Raw genomic sequence first — 15810 nt, forward strand, 5'->3', positions numbered from 1 at the left:
ATATTCTGCTTCGTGAAGTGACGGCTAAAGTCCTTTGCTAATTTTTTATTGGGTTGTCTATTGGTTGTCTATTGTAGGAGTTAAAAAAAATATCTTCTGGATATGAACCCTTTGTCAATCACATGAGTTGCAAAAGCTGGCGTGGCTTTTCCTTCTGTTCATGGTGTTTTACTAATATAAGGTCAGAGGTGTCCATCTTTTCCTTAGTCACGCGTGCTTTGTGTATCTCATTTAAGGAATCAGTAAGATGATGTTCTCTTATATGATCCTTTAAGGTCGTTGCAATCTTTTCTTTATGGCTTTTATTTCACGGAGAGCTGATCTGTGTGTGGATATGAAATAGGAATCCAGTGTGATCTTTCTGCCCGTGTGGTGTGGCAGTCACCTGCCAAGCCCCCGTAACTGAACAATGCTTCCCTTCACATAGACCTCAGTGCGGCCTCGATCATATATCAGGTCCTTACATGTGTGGAGAGCTCTGCTTCTGGGATTTCTCTTCTTTCCATTGGTTGGTTGTCTGCCCCCATGCTGATTTCACTTTGCCTTGATTACGGAACTCCGGAACTCGATAACAAACCTTGTTATGGGGAAAGCAAGTCCTCCCACTTTGTCTTCTTCAAGAAAATGTTTTGGCTCCTATCGGTCCTTTGGATTCACATGTAAATGGTAGAATTGGATTCTCAAATTCCATTGAAATGTGGGCATTTCTAGTGGGACTGTGTTGAGTCATAAACCAGACTGGGGAGAAGTCACATCGTTAAAATAAATGGTCCCTCCGTTTTATTTAGCCCTTCAGTGACCCCCAGTGTGTCTGCTTTCTAGAAATCTGTACATCTGCGGTTTATTCCTAGGTACACGGCAACTTACTCGCTAATTGTTCACGTGTTTCCTTTACCCCACCCCCAACCCATCTTCTCTTCTTTGTATGTATGAAGTCCTATTCTATCTGATATCTGTAAAGTCATATCTTATTCTGAAAAATGTCCATTTCTGCATCAATACTCAATGCACGTATTCTAAATATTCTTTGTCTTGCTTGTCTGATAAATATGTTATTATAGTGACTCCCCATGGGCTCAAGATGTTAAACTTGTATAAATTCACACCCTTCGTGTCCTTCTTTGGCTTTTTTTAAATCCACTCATGATCACCGGCATCCTTCAGTCAACACACAGGTGATCCTTCTCTACACTTTGAAATGGCAATAGAGGGACTGTAAGGACTGAACTCTCTTCTCTGCCTCATAGCTATGTTTTGTTTTGACTGGCGGCAACTCACTAAGGAATCACCCCAACACTGAAGGATTTATTCCTGGAAACAGGGCTCCTTTCCAGAACCTTTCTTGGTACGCAACTCTCATTCGTACTTTGCTGTTAGAGGAGGAGCCTTGTGGATGGATGGGGTTCAAAGGCTCAGAGCCACTCACCTCTTGTCATAAAGCATTATGGCCCTGTTTGTGTGTTGTCCCCTGTTTGTGTGTTGTCCGAGAGGGCTAGGGGTTCTAAGTTATGGTCTGAATGCAGAAGGTTGAGGGGAAGCTTCGTCCACCTCTTACCTGGCTGCTTCCTCTTGTCTTTTCTCTTCAGTCTGGCTCCCCAAACAGGACACTCAGGAGCAATGTCACCTGATCTTCATCAGCCCCACCTTCTGGCTGGTGGATTCATTCACATTCTTCTCCAAAGCTCAGTGCTCCCTGGAAGGGGTCTGGCTCCTGGTTCCCCTTTCCCTCCAGACCCAATGTTGGAGTGGAAGTCTGGGTATTCACCAGAATTTTAAAAAAGAGTCGAAAGGAATTCAATCCAAAGGGTCTTTTCACTTCTCTCTGAACAAGATGGAAATGGCCTTATTTTACAAACCAAGAATGTTAGCTTCTGAGTTCTCAGAGAGCAAAAGAGGACACTCACTACCTGAAGTCAAGTGTTGTCCTGGAGAAAACCTGGAAGGTTCTGACAGAGTTCCACCCGATTTTCTTCTTTGTAGACGTCCTGACGTCACATTGCTTTTTTCCCTATCTTCGAGAAGGTCCAGGACACTTTGAAATTCATACCATCTTTGAGGATCATGTGTTAAAATAACCATTGTAGATGGGCATTGCCTCCCCTGCTGGCGTAAGGGAGGAGGAATCTGGCACCAGCCAGAGTTTCTAATTCATAAGCCAAGTTGAAAACTTTGGAATTTGTTGTAGCTTTTTTGTTTATTGCTGACAGCATCCATGTGTTGTGAGAACACTTTGTCCACATCTGAGGTCCTTGTGCTCCTGCAGGCTGTCTAATGGACACAATGGGCAAAGTCCCTCCAAGACAGCAAGACCAGAAAGGTGGACATTTGGCAGGTGGGAAGGCAGGCTGTGGGGGAAACTGAGGGCACTGGGGAGGAGCTGGAGGAGGGAGGGCCCTGGGAGAGTCAGGACAAGATTCCCCTCATTCGCAGACTGCCCCCCAGGTGCCGGGCAGTCTGCAAACAAGCTCCGTCTGTTACAAACGAAATCCAGCGGACTCATCAGGGAAACAGAATCAAGAGCTTTTGTACCCAAGTACAAAGCAGATTTCATTTGGACTAAAAGTGGCATTTCATCAGTGGGGTAAGTTGGATAATTTAGCAGATGGTGAGGGGACAGACAGGTATGTGGTGGCTATAGTGAAGATGGATCAGGGGCACCTGGCTGGCTCAGTCGGTAGAGCATGTGACTCTCAATCTCGGGGTGGTGAGTTCAAGCCCCACCTTGGGCATGGAGCCCACTTGAAAAAAAAAAAAGATTAAAAAATAGATGGAGCCACATCTCAGACCTGACACAGGGGAAATTCCAGAAGCAAAAACGTCAATGTGAAAACAAGTTTACATGACATCTTGAAAGAAACCAGGGCAAATAGTTTGATAATCATGGAATGGGGAAAACCGAGGAATGACATAAATCCCAAGACTAGGCTGATAAGAAATGTGTCTCCTGCGTCGACCCACAGAATCAAAATCCAGATGACAACCTGGGAAAAATATGTGCAATTCATGGCAATGGGTTACTTTCTCTAATATATAAAGAGCTTTAAAACAAACCAAAAGGGCACCTGGGTGGCTCAGTTGGTTAAGCGACTGCCTTCGGCTCGGGTCATGATCCTGGAGTCCCAGGATCGAGTCCCGCATCGGGCTCCCTGCTCGGCAGGGAGTCTGCTTCTCCCTCTGACCCTCCCCCGTCTCATGCTCTCTCTCTAATAAATAAATAAAATCTTTAAAAAAAAACATAAAACAAACCAAAAAACCAATCCAATGGGAAAATGGGCTTGAGGAATTTGACTTAGTCCCCAGAAAAGGAAAAGGGAATGACTACTGACACCGTGAAAGGAAGCTCAACTTCATAGTAAGAGGCAAATTAAAACCATCTGGCTGGAGAGAAAAGCATTTTCCCCATCAGGTGGCCCAAAGTCAAAACCTGGATTGGGAGAGCCTCCCTCACCCAGCTGGGTGGTGCCAGAAGCCCCACCTCTAAGCGGGACGTCAGGTCACATTAAAACAGCATCGCCCTTGGCCAGACGACTCTACTTCCAGGAGCCTATTCTACAGATATACTTACACATGTTCAGTTCAGTATATCAGAGCTGAGAAATGGAAGGCTGGAATCAGCCTAACCGTTCAGGACAGAGACTAGTTGAAAGGAAACGTGGCTGGTCCTAAACAAGGGAATACTGGAGATTCTTCAGGTACTAACATAAATTTTCAAGTGGAAAAAAAAAAAGTAAAGTGCAAAACTAGCCTAGAACGTGCTACCACTGGAAGGAGATGTTATGCGTATTTGCTTGCATATGCATAAAATATGGGGGGGTGGTTCTGAGAGGCTAATCCTGTGGAGGGAGGGAGTGGGAGGGAGCCTTCTCTTTGGGGATCCTTGGAATGCTTTGAATTTGAGCCCTGTAAAGATATCACTGATTAAAATGAGAATAGAATTAGATACACAGGAAACTGGGTCACTGGGGGGGGGATGCAGTCATAGGGAAACAAGGGGGCTGAGACTTCTCACTTGTAGCTTTTGGATTTGGAGCCCTGTCTTCGGTGTTAGACCTATGGGCATATTGAGGCCAGACCCCATTGTTCCGAGATGGGAGACTCAGGTTCCAGGAGCAAGGGGACAGAGCCAATTTCCGAAAACTCACAACTTTTTGTCTCTTATATGTGCCCTTCAAACACAGAAGAGAGGTGGGCTCACTTAACAAGGAGGGGACATCTGGGCAAATGGCTGGTGGGTCTGCGTTGTGCCACACCCCTCCCCCCCCCTTCACCCTAGTTCTGGAATTCTCCCTGGGAGGCCTGGAGGGTTGGGATCTGGTTTGGCAACCGCTCAGCTGGGAAGGGAACTGGAGCAGCAAGAGAAAGCTTTACAGAAACACAGTTTTGGGGGCCAACACTTAGTTGCCCAATGGGGCAAGAAGTCAAGGAAGATAGTAGCCCAGAAACGTTGGAAACCTCCTAATCTCTGGCGGGGGGGGGGGTCAACTGACCTCCCCCAGAAAACTGCACTCTTTCTACCTACTGCTTTCGAGGCTGCGGGGTAAGCCCCATGGTCTGACCCACCAGCTCCTGTGGCTGGTGGGCCCCTTGTCCACAGGGAACATTTCAGCTGCATTCCTATTCCTGCAAAGGCCATGTGCCCTGCCCCCTTTCAGCCCTCCCCCCTCCTTCCCCGTGGGCACCTCCAAGCTCTGGATGGGGCCTACCTCGAAGATACCTGCCCACACCCCCTGGTCTTTTCTCTGCCCACCCAAGGAAGGGGCTTCACAATTTATCAAGCCCCAAGTACAGGCATAGGCTACCTGCTAACCTTGCCCCTTCCCCTAGCCCTGGCTCCCAAAAGTGGTGGATAGAGGGGAGGTGGCCCTGAGGGCAGGGGTCTCCTGAGGCTGGGGGAGGGAGCAGTGGGGGGTCTGCAATGAAGGCATGTGGGGGTGGGGGTGGGGGTGACAGGATGGGAGGCCGGGGAGAAAGCCTGCGTTGCCCGGCTCCCCAGAACAGCCCAGCTCTGAGAGGCTCCTGCGGCATGGGCCCAGAAGTCAGAGCCGGGGGCCACCGCCTCGCCATGCGCACAGGCTGCTGGGGGATACAGGAAGAGAAACCCCAGCTCACAAGGCCTAGGCCGAAGCAGAGGGGCCTTGGTGTCATCCTGCACTGGGTGGCCTCAGGGAGGGCTTCCTTCCAGAAAGGCATGGCGTGGGGCTCAAAGTGGGCGGATGCGACAGGCATTCCATGCAGAAGGAACAGCACCTGCAAGGTGAGGTCGGAGGCTGTCAGGGCCGGCCTTCTCTCGAAAACAGTGGCTGTGAGGACAGTCAGGTTTTTATTGGCAGATGACATGGTACCACTGGAGGGTTGATGGAGAGCAGGAGGCAGTCTGCGCCCCGCCCCCCCATCTGTTCCACACCTCACTTTGAGGTATTATTTGGAAATGAGTTTCTGCAGCTTTTTCCAAGGATGCCCTGGGGCAGTCACTGGCGTTCAAGGAAGGGACAGGCTGCTCAATGGGCACCCGAGCCCACACTTTGGAATAAAGGGGGCTGGCCAGGGCACGACTGGGTGGAGGGGGGGCAGGATATGGCTTGAATGGGATGCAGCAGTAGCCTTTCTCGGCGTAAGGGGCATTGCCGGTCCCAGGGGACTGGGGAGCGTGGTGGGCAGGGCCAACAAGGGGGTTCCTGACTCACAGATGCCCCACCTTTTCCATGGATTCCAAAGAGCCACTGCCCTGATGCCCCAGCTGGCCTCAGCCTGACACTCCCCGGTTTCTTGGGGGTGGGGTGGGGGCAGCAGGCTGTGCTCAGCCCTCCTGGTTGTGGGCTTCGGCCTTCCCCAATGGAGCGGGAGCCCAGACTGTCTTGTCTGCCCCTTCAGCCCTGGAAGACCCCCATTGCTCATGTGAGACCACGAGGTGAGCCCTAACTGGGAGTACTAGGGATAATGTGTGGCTGAGTCCTGGGAGGTGGCCAGGCCAGCTGGGGTCAATGTCCTCATCTGTGAAATGAAGGAGTTGGGCTCGATACTCGTGGAGACCCGTGCCCCTGCGCTCTCCTGACCAGGGATGGTGCAGGATCTGAGAGGCAGACACAAATGGCAGGCCGGCACGCGGCCAGCAGAGGAAAAAGGTTCTGTGTTGGGAGCGGGGGTCACATGGGAGCTGAGGGCTTGTGACAAAGGCCAGGGCTGGGGTAGGAGCAGCAGGTGCTCAGATCCATGAAGGAGGCCCCAGCTCACAAGCCAGGCAGGAGACCTTCTGGCTTTAGCTGGAGCCATGCCACCATCCCCCCCACCCCCAACTCACCAGCCCTTTCACTGAGGGAGCTGGAGCAAGACCCTCAGAGATCTTTGTGGAAGAGGAGCATCCCATCTCCACCCCCAAAGATGGGCAAACACCTTTCCAGATTCCCTTGAACCGACTTTCCTTCCTCTTTTGAAACGTGACCCCAACCATCACTACTACTGTTCTCTGGAAATAAATCCTTGCTACCTAGGCCTGAGTTGACATGGGGCTGAAGGGGAGACTACCCCCCACCCCCAACCTCCAGACCTAGACTGAGAAGCAGAGCAGTCCTTAGGCATCTTGACTAGCAAGCTGGTGAGTGAGGATGGGCTAGCTCAGAGGACAAACTGCCAAAAATTCCGTGATGGGAGAGGAGGGAGGGAGGGAGTGGATCCCTGTGTGAAGTGCCGGCTGACTGGGCTCCACAGCCCTGGGGCCTGGGTTGTTCTGAGGTTGCCATAATCAGAGGACAAGTGTGACTCATCTTCTGCTTCAAGCCTGGGATGGGCACAGTGATGCCACAGAGGGGACTCGTGCAGGGATGGTGGGATGTAGGGGCGAGACCACTGGTAGCCACCTCAAGGAAGGAGCCCGTGGCCACCGCCGGCCCCAGGCCTCTCCACACACACAAGGCGGCCCTTGTCACCGCCTGTGGCTCAAAAGGCAGACCTGTTCCTCACTCCCAATGTCAGAAGGGCAGTAACAGCCTCCAAAGGCTTGCCCCGGCAGCAACCCTTTCCCCCAAAGCCCCTCAGCTTTCGAAAGCAAATTCACTTAAATTCAGTGTTTTTAAAAACCCATCTTCCATCTAAGCTAAGCTGGCCTACTAGAGGCTGAGCAAGAAAGAGCAAGGGGTTCCAAAGGCGCAGAGCCAGCAGGAGTCCAGAAGTGAGGCCCCCACCTCTCCCGAGACCCCAGGAATGGGGTTCATGTGGCCAGAGGAGCCCCCTCCCTGTGCAAGCAGGTGAAATGAACTTGACTTCTCCCACAGGCCAGGCAGTGCAGGAAGGGTTGAGCTGGTCCTCCCTGGCTGACCTGGGCCAGCTTCAGGCACATGAATTCCCAGGGCTAGTGGCTGGGGCTCACCTGGAAGGAGTTGCTGCCAGGGCGCATGGAGCCTCTCACACTGCAGGCCACCGAGGCATTCTAGCGCAAAGGCACCTGCTCTGGGAAGCGGCAAGGCAGCTGAGGCTCCTACAGCCCAAGTGTGGGCGCAGAATTGCCCACTGCCCTATCCGTCACCCCCATAGGGGAGCCCCTGCCCTTGGCTGGAGGGCCCTTGGACCAGCTGGACTCTAGGCACATTGTGCCTTGATACTGATTCTGTTGTTGACAGTGCCCCCATGGCCAGGACCTTCCATGGCAGGGTTGACTGACACCTGAAGGCTTTCCAGAGCCACTGTCCGGTAAACATGAATGGCACCAAAACTACAGGTCGCGTGTTGTCTCCAGGAACTGCTGTAGTGGCGACCTGGGTGCCTGAGGAGACCAGAGCCCAGATTCCGGGGCAGACAGGGCAGTATAACCAAGGACCCTGTCTCCTGTGCACTTCCCCACCCCCACTGGAAAACTGTCCCAAAGTTCCAGAACAACGGGACTTTCTAGGTCAAGAAACTAGGGCATCAGCCTAGCAGGGTTTGACCCTGTGGCACAGCGGGGAAGGCTTTCTCTCCCAGGGTACCCTTTGCCCATCTGGAAGATGGAGGAAGGTGGGGCTGGGAGAAAGGTCCAGACCAGGCCGACTCTCCAACCCCTCAGGCCAATCGGATTCTGATCCCCACCTCTACCTCCCACTCTCTGCCAGCCAGCCGGAGCCCACGTGGTTGCCCTGCCCCTGTGGGCGGGAATGGATTCGACTCTGGGTTCCCGCCAAGGGCGGAATCAGGAACCTGCGCTGGGAGGCCAAAGCCGCAAGCTGAATGGAAGGCTCCGATCTGAGTCTGATTCCTGGGTCTGTGGCCCCGGGCAGGATGCCAATCAAGGCTGGGGCCTCTGATGGGGCAAAACTAGGAGAAAGGACCGTAACAGTAGATTCCAAGGGGGCAACCCTCCCGGCCTCGGTTCCCAGGTCACTGTCCTAGCCCTGCACCCACTCCTCCGAAAGCCAAGGAAGCCCGAGGCAGATGCAGCCTCCAAACCGTTTATTTATCCCGACTTGGAGGTGGAGGTCGCTGGGGGGGGGCGCGAAGCGGGCACAATATTGCGGGTGGCAGGGCCTGGTGCAGGCGGGTCGGGCAGGCGTGGCCCTCACGCGAAGGTGGAGCCGTTCCAGCCCACGTTGGCCGCGTTCATGTCGTAGTAGTTGATGTAGATCCTGCGGGGCGTGGACGCCAGGCTCAGGGGGGTTGCGGGCCCCCCCACCCGCCCCTCGGGGACCCCCGCCGCCCCACTCACCTATCCGGGCTGACGCGCAGGCGCTCGGCCAGGAGGCCGCACAGCAGCTTGCTGTAGGAGCGGTTCTGCGCGCCTCCGATCTTGCCGATGCTGTGCAGACTGCAGAGCGCGCACGGCTCATTTGAGCCGCCGAAGGCCATTAGCTGGTCTGGGACCACGTGCACCGCGATGTACTGTGGGGAGACGGGGTGCGGTCAGGCGGCCCCGGACAACCCCCCACCCCGTCCCTTCCCCGTCCAGAGCCTCAACCCGGAGTCGCCTCCCCCGCCCCGCAGCCCGGGACCACCTCGTCCGGCCGGCACCCCCTCTCCCCGTTCGCTCCCGGCAAACCTGGGCCGGCTTGCCGGTGGCCTGCGCCAGCTGCTGAGTGAGCTCGGAGAGGAGCCCGTCCGGCACGGAGGCGCGGGGGACGTTGGTGTTCACCACGAACATCGGCATGCTGGCGGAGAAACGGCGGGGACTGGTGCACAGGAACCAACCGACGCGCGTCCGGCAGCAGCCCGAGAACCTGAGCTACGTGACCGCCGCGCGGTGCCGCCCCCTAGGGCGGCCGCGGCCCCGCCTCCTGTGACGCCACCGCCGGCGGAGGCCCCGCCTCCGTGCGACTGCGGGTCTCTCCCGACTGGTGACGTCACCGCAGGCAGAGGCTCCGCCCCTGTGCGGCCGCAGCCTTCCGACTGGTGACGTCATCACCGACGGAGGAGTCCGCCCCCCCCCCCCCCCCCCCCCCCCCCGGCGGGACTTCGGGCGTTGGCGTCCCGGCCCCATGCACCCTCTGAAAGCCGTTCTCCCCGTGGCGGCCAGAAATCTGCTTATCTTTCGTTTCTTTGTTAGTCCTTTTTAGTCACTGATGTTTACTCGGCCGCGTGTGTGTGTGTGTGTGTGTGTGTGTGAGAGAGAGAGAGAGATGGGGAGAGGTAGTCCTTGCTGCAGGCAGAAGGGGGGCATCCAAGGTAGAGTCAGAGTCAGAGTCACTATCCAGGTGTCTTCCCTGCACCTTGCTCTTTAAGGTGAGTGAGGATGCTGGGAGACGCCGAGGCTTAGACAGGGCTCCATAGGCCAGAGGTGGTCAGCAGCTCTGTCGCAGAGCCCACCCCCAAGCCCCTGCTCCCCTGAGCAACTTCTCTGCAGTTCTGCGAGCTTTAGCTCCTCAGGGAAGCGTCACCCTAGTTAAGTCCTGTGGGGATGCCCTTCCTGAGAGTCCTTAGAGAATTCTTTCTGTCTCTTCCACTAATGGTAAGCTCAGGGGGCATCTAGTGGGTGCCAAGCATACAAGAGACACAGACTAAATATCGGCTGAATGAACGAATGGGTGAATGAAGATAGCCATGACCCGGCAGGAAGAGGAGAGAGCAGTGGCTGGATTGGGGCCCTGGCCATGCCTGCAGGCCTTGCCATCACTGGGCAGAAGGGCCTGTGGCTAAGCGGCCACCCACTCCCCCTCTGAGGAGCCCCGCTGGTCAGGGTGCTGTGCTGGGGAGCAGATCTCTCTCGGGTTCTGGAGGGGGCACAGAGCTCTCCTTGGCATCTGGCAGGTGCTGTCTGGTTAAGGGGGCACAGCACACACTGGCCTTGACTGTGGCCATGTGATACAGCAAGGACACTCGTGCCTGTGGGACCAGCCAGTATCCAATCAAGTAGGTCCCATGGCCCGGTTGTGCAAATAACCTGCAAGTGTTGCTTCCTCCGGCTGGGCCCCAGGCTACCTCCCTCCTCACTCTCACACCTTGTGCCCAGGGCTCGCTTACCATTGATGGACTGATGCACTCCATGCCATGTCTACAGCCCGGGGCCCTCCTCCGATTCAGTAGCCAATTCGGCACTTCCTGTCCCCTGTGTGCAAATCCAAGTGTGTGACTTTTCTTCCCACACCTGTTGGCCTGCCAGTGAAATGTGCTTCCCCCACTGTCACCCTTAACCTCCCTTCTCTGCCCCCCCACCCCGATCCCAGCCCCTCCCACCACCACCACCTTAGTTTAAGTTAGCTGGCTTCACCTTTGGCCTAGCGTGGACTCTGATAACACCATGGTGGACTGCTCTTCCTGGGGGAAGAGTCTATTTCTCTGCCCCCCTGGCAGCAGATCTGGCCATATGACTTGCCTGGCCCAATGAAATGTGAACAGAAGGGACAAGAGTGACTCCAGGCAGAAGATTCAAGAGCCAGCACCTGGTTCTCTGAGATGGTGGAATGTGCCGAGATGGATCCAAACGAGCAAACACGGGCGATGCCCCTGTAGGTGAGCCACTGCAAATTTCGGGTTGTTTCTGTAGCCTAGGGCAGTCTTCCCTGATCCAGACAGCCTCCGAGCTATTTATCATTTACTCTGACCCTCCCCAGTAGCAGTCAGTGCCATCTTTCTAGAAGGGCATCTGGGGAGGTGATCTCATTCCCCGTCCCACCCCTTACTAGCTTAGACACCTCACTAACCTGTCTGAGACTCAGTTTCCCCACCTGTAATTTAAGGATGATAGTGTCTGCCTTACAGAGGAGTGTTGTGAGGACCACGTGGCCTAAATACTGATGAGAGTCCCCACTGATACGGGAGGTGGTACTGCCACAATGCCCTGGGTAAGCAGTTCCCCGCCCCGCGTCTAGCAGCACCGTCCCTTGTTCCCTGAGTCTTGTGCACTGTCCTTCAGTACCATGCTCCTGGCTCTTGGCTCTCGCATTGGTCCTGAAATGCGGTTTGCATTCACTTTCCCTCACCTGCCTCAGTTCCTTGGGAGAGCCCCAGAGCTTCAGGCTGTAATGTGGTCCTGTAACGTGCCCAGCACCTCTCCTGTCCTTCGAGGCCATCACCACATTTCCATTTGTGAGTTAGTGTTTCCTTGCTGGATGGTTAAGCTCCATAAGAGAGGGGACTGTCTCTTTTCGGCCATTGCTGTATGCCCACCTCCTGGCTCGTTGCCTCAGTGGTAGGCAGAGGGCCTCCAAAGATGTCCACGCTCTAATCCCTGGAACCTGTGAATATGTTACGTTACGTGGCAAAAGGCACTACACAGATGTAATTAGAGTTATAGACCTTAAGATAGGGGGATCATCATGGATTATCTGGGTGGGCCCAATGTAATCACATGAGCCCTTAAAAGCAGAGAATTTTCTCCAGCTAGACTCGGTGAGATGCGGCAGAAGGGGAAGTGGACTCAAAGCAGGAGAAGGACTCAATGTACCATTACTGGTTCTGAAGATAAGGGGGCCAGGAGCCTCAGCGGTACGACCACAAGGAACTGAATTCTGCTAACGACCTGAATGAACTTGGAAGTGGGTTCTTCCCTAGTTGACTTAGAGACATCTTGACTTCAGCCATACAAGACCCTAAGCAGAAGACCCGGTCACTTGATGATGGACTTCTGACTCAAAAAAACTGTGAGATAATAAATCTGTGTTGTTTTAAGCTGCTAAGTTTGTGGTCGTTTGTTCTAGGAGCAATAGAAAGGTAATACACTTGGCCCCGATAGGGGCTCGATAATTATGTGCTGAACAGCAGGACGTGTGCACAGGACGGTGTCGGCAGGCTGACCTGCCTGGAATCCTCTCTGAAGTCATCCTCACTGACAGTGACTGTCTGGTTAGAACATTCGCTGCCCCTGGCAACCAGGCATAGCCACATGAAGCTCATGCAATGTGTGGGGTTTGTGGAGAAGCAGCTGCTTTGCTGATGGAGGCAGGGTTGCGCCTCTTTCCCTCTGCCCCCACCCCAGACCTTGGACATGACCCCCAGGTGCGCAGCAAATGTCAGGCAACACTGAGCTGGAAAAACCCCCGGGGCGAGGGAGCAGGAAGTGGCAGCCCAGCGGAGCCCGGGGCTCTGACAGCTCTGCCCAGCCCCTTCGGCTGCCTTTCAGTCACAGTAGAAAAAGGAGCCCCTCTCTGCTCAAAGCACTGCTGGTCAGGGTTTGTGTCATTCACAGCCCCACTGCAGGTCCTGGCTGCTGCCGAGGGCTTCCTTCCTGAGTGGCCACGTTCAGTGGCACGGCAGGCATTCTTACTGCAAGCATCCTTGCTGCAAGCATTTTCGTGGCAAACATCTTAGCCACATAACTGGCCATAAGGCAGTGTTGCCATAAAAGATAAAATCAAGAAACGTAAAAGAGGGACATTCAGCAAAAAGGACCTAATGAAACATGGAAAACAAAATTACCAAGACTTTGCTGAGAAATGCAAAATATTTGAATACATTTAAAATGGGTGGGTGGGGGGCGCACCTGGGCGGCTCCGTCAGTTAAGCATCTGCCTTCGGCTCAGGTCATGGTCCCAGCGTCCTGGAATCGAGCCCCGCATCGGGCTCCCTGCTCAGTGGGAAGCCTGCTTCTCCCTCCCCACTCCCCCCTGCTTGTGTTCCCTCTCTCGCTGCATCTCTGTCAAATAAATAAATAAAATCTTTAAAATAAAAAAATAAAATAAATAAAACGGGTGGAGATTCTGTGCAAATAACTGGTTTTGTTTTGTGGATTGTACCTATGCACTTGTTTTCAAAATCTAGTATTACGCATTTTTTTGGTCTTATTTTTATTCATCTCGTATCACATTTTTTTCTTTTTTTTGCTAAACTTTCTTCCTTCATTAAGAGAGATATCTGTTGGGCGCCTGGGTGGCTCAGTTGGTTAAGCGACTGCCTTCAGCTCAGGTCATGATCCTGGAGTTCCGGGATCGAGTCCCAAGTCGGCTCCCCGCTCTGCGGGGAGTCTGCTTCTCCCTTTGGCCTTCCCCCCTCTCGTGCTCTGTCTCTCTCTCATTCTCTCTCTCAAATAAATTAAAAATAAATAAATAAATAAATATGCATCCTAGTGTTTGGAAACAGATATCTCTCTCTTTAGAATCAATAGAGCGATTCAATGCTTCCATACAACACCCATTGCTCATCACAAGTGCACTTCTTAATCCCCATCACCTATTTCACCCATCCCCCACCTACCTCCCCTTCTGGTAACCATCAGTTTGTTCTCTATGGTTAGGAGTCTGTTTCTTGGTTTCTCTCTTTTTTTCCCCATTTGTTCATTTGTTTCTTACATTCCACATATGAATGAAATCATATGGTATTTGTCTGACTGACTTACTTCCCTTAGCATAATACCCTCTAGTTCTATCCACATCCTTGCAAATGGCAAGATTTCATTCTTTTTGATGGCGAGTAATATTCCATTGTATATATATACCACATTTTTATCCATTTGTCAGTCGAAGGACACTTGGGCTGCTTTCACAATTTGGCTATTGTAGATAATGTTGTTATAAACATAGGGGTGCATGTATCCCTTTGAATTAATGTTTTTGTATTTTTTGGGTAAATACCCAGTAGTGTGATTACTGGATCGTAAGGTAGTTCTATTTTTATTTATTTATTTTTAGTCTTAGTTTAGTTTTAGTTGGTTTTGTTTGGTTTTGTTTTACATTGTAAAAGCTTCTACACTGTTATTTGGTTTTGGCGGATTGTCACACATCCGTTGATAGACGTTCCATAGTTCTATGGGAAATGTTGGTTCAATACTCTGCCCCACCGTATAGACCATCATGAGGGCTAAGATTTATGTAATATACAAACGGGAGGACTGTGTCAATGGAGCATTGAAACCAAACTGTCCACCAGTTGATGAAACCAAAGAACTCAGCCAGTTATTATTTTTTTTTTTAATCTTTTACAGCAAAACTGTCTCACAGCCAATTATGTGGCAAAATGCTTGCAGCAAAGAAGCTTGCAGGAAAACTACCTAGAACTGTCCAGTGGGTAAGAGCTGCTGGGCACAGAAGTGGGACGGAAGAAAACCTCCCAAAGAAGGGAAAGGCCAGCTGGATAAGGGGGGATATGGCCCACGTGAGCACCCAGCAGACCCTGAAAGCAGGGAACATCTCAGGGACAGGATCTGAGTTATGGAGCTGGAAGGAGGGTCTGGGGAGGAGAGAGGGCTGCTGGTACCCCACTGGGGGGCCACCTGCTCTTCCCCTTGCTGCCTCCCCCCTCCCCCCACGTGGCAGCCCCTGTCCATGGGCAATCCACTCTTCCATTGGCTCCCACCAGCTTCGGTTCCCTCAGCATCCCTCCCTCGGTCACGCAAGGCTCATCATCTCTACGGCAAGAACCGAGCCGGCCCTGAGCCCTCGACCGTCCCCGTGCCCTTGTTCATTGAATGTGGTAACTTGGCAGCATAGACAAGCAAAGACAATTGTCACCCCTTCTAGTCATAGTGGAAAAAGACCTGGGGTGTCATCACCCCCACGGGTGATGGTGTACCTAAAGGTACAGGATTGCAAAGAGGGCTGTCTGCCAGGAGACCACCACATTGCAAAGGAGGGGCCTAGGCGTGGTGGGGGAGCCCACAGTCACGGCCACCTAACCCCCACAGGACCCTGAAACATGGTTCAGAGCAGGTGATCTGGGTGCAGTCACTTAAACGCTCTGAGCCTCAGTTCCAGAACGGGGCGGGGGCGGGGCGTTCGGGTGGTAATTCCTTTCCCATAGACTTGTGTGAAGGCTAACGGAGCTGAAAGGACAAGTGCAAAGTCCCTGACTTACAGTAGGTGCTCAGTAAATGCTACCTGGACTTACTGTATTGTAACCGAGTGTCCTGGAGCAGGAAATGAGCTAAAAGGTCTGAACCCCAGTGGCGGGCCTGCACAGAGAGGGTGACTGTGCTTTCCTTCCATGGTGTCCCAAGTCCTGTCCCCACCTGCTCCTACCTTCAGGGGATCCCCTCAAAGCCGAGGCCAGGCTTTTCAGGAGCCCCCAGGGCACAAGCCTGCCCACACTGCCACACTGGAGGTGACCGTGGTGCAGCCCGGCTCAGACCCACATCCTCGAGAGCTCACAGCAGCCAACAAAGGTGGTGTCCTGGGCTTCTCGGAAATCCTCACCTCCCAGAAGGAGCATAAGTCTGCACCTTGGTGGAGTGGGCACCTCAGAGAGTGTGGGGCCACTGGTCATTGGAGTGTCGTGGGAAGAGGCCACTGGAGGGTCTGGCACCCTATGATTACAGGATAAATTCTCTATCTGGCCTTCAGGGCCCCTCACCTCATCTCAGAGCTCTTCTCCCCCATGGATGCTGGGCTTCCCCTCCTGCACCTCTGCTCGGTCCCGGGCTTTCCTCTCTCCATCCGGCAGCAGCCATGGCCCCCAGGAAGCCGTCCTGACACCTCCAGCTGG

General features: G+C 53.3%; 1 protein-coding gene across 1 annotated transcript; it reads right to left on the reverse strand.

Moving 5' to 3' along the window:
- Positions 1 to 8403: 8403 nt before the first annotated feature.
- On the reverse strand, positions 8404 to 9248 carry MIF (macrophage migration inhibitory factor). The gene is made up of 3 exons (XM_032397640.1): positions 9002 to 9248; positions 8672 to 8844; positions 8404 to 8591 (listed from the first exon to the last, which is right to left on the reverse strand). Exons 1-3 carry the CDS (start codon positions 9107 to 9109, stop codon positions 8525 to 8527), a joined length of 348 nt encoding a protein of 115 aa, XP_032253531.1. The 5' UTR covers positions 9110 to 9248; the 3' UTR covers positions 8404 to 8524.
- Between the last annotated feature and the right edge of the window lie 6562 nt (positions 9249 to 15810).

The sequence above is a fragment of the Phoca vitulina genome, unplaced genomic scaffold, assembly GCF_004348235.1.
Source record: "Phoca vitulina isolate PV1807 unplaced genomic scaffold, GSC_HSeal_1.0 scaffold100, whole genome shotgun sequence".
NCBI lineage: Eukaryota > Metazoa > Chordata > Mammalia > Carnivora > Phocidae > Phoca > Phoca vitulina.

Bases quoted from the DNA above. Each gene is read 5' to 3' on its own strand.
- MIF (XM_032397640.1), bottom strand. From the start codon at position 9,109: ATGCCGATGTTCGTGGTGAACACCAACGTCCCCCGCGCCTCCGTGCCG. The intron at 8,845-9,001 runs GTTTGCCGGGAG...GTCTCCCCACAG, and splicing joins CCACCGGCAAGCCGGCCCAG to TACATCGCGGTGCACGTGGT. The intron at 8,592-8,671 runs GTGAGTGGGGCG...CACGCCCCGCAG, and splicing joins CTGCGCGTCAGCCCGGATAG to GATCTACATCAACTACTACG.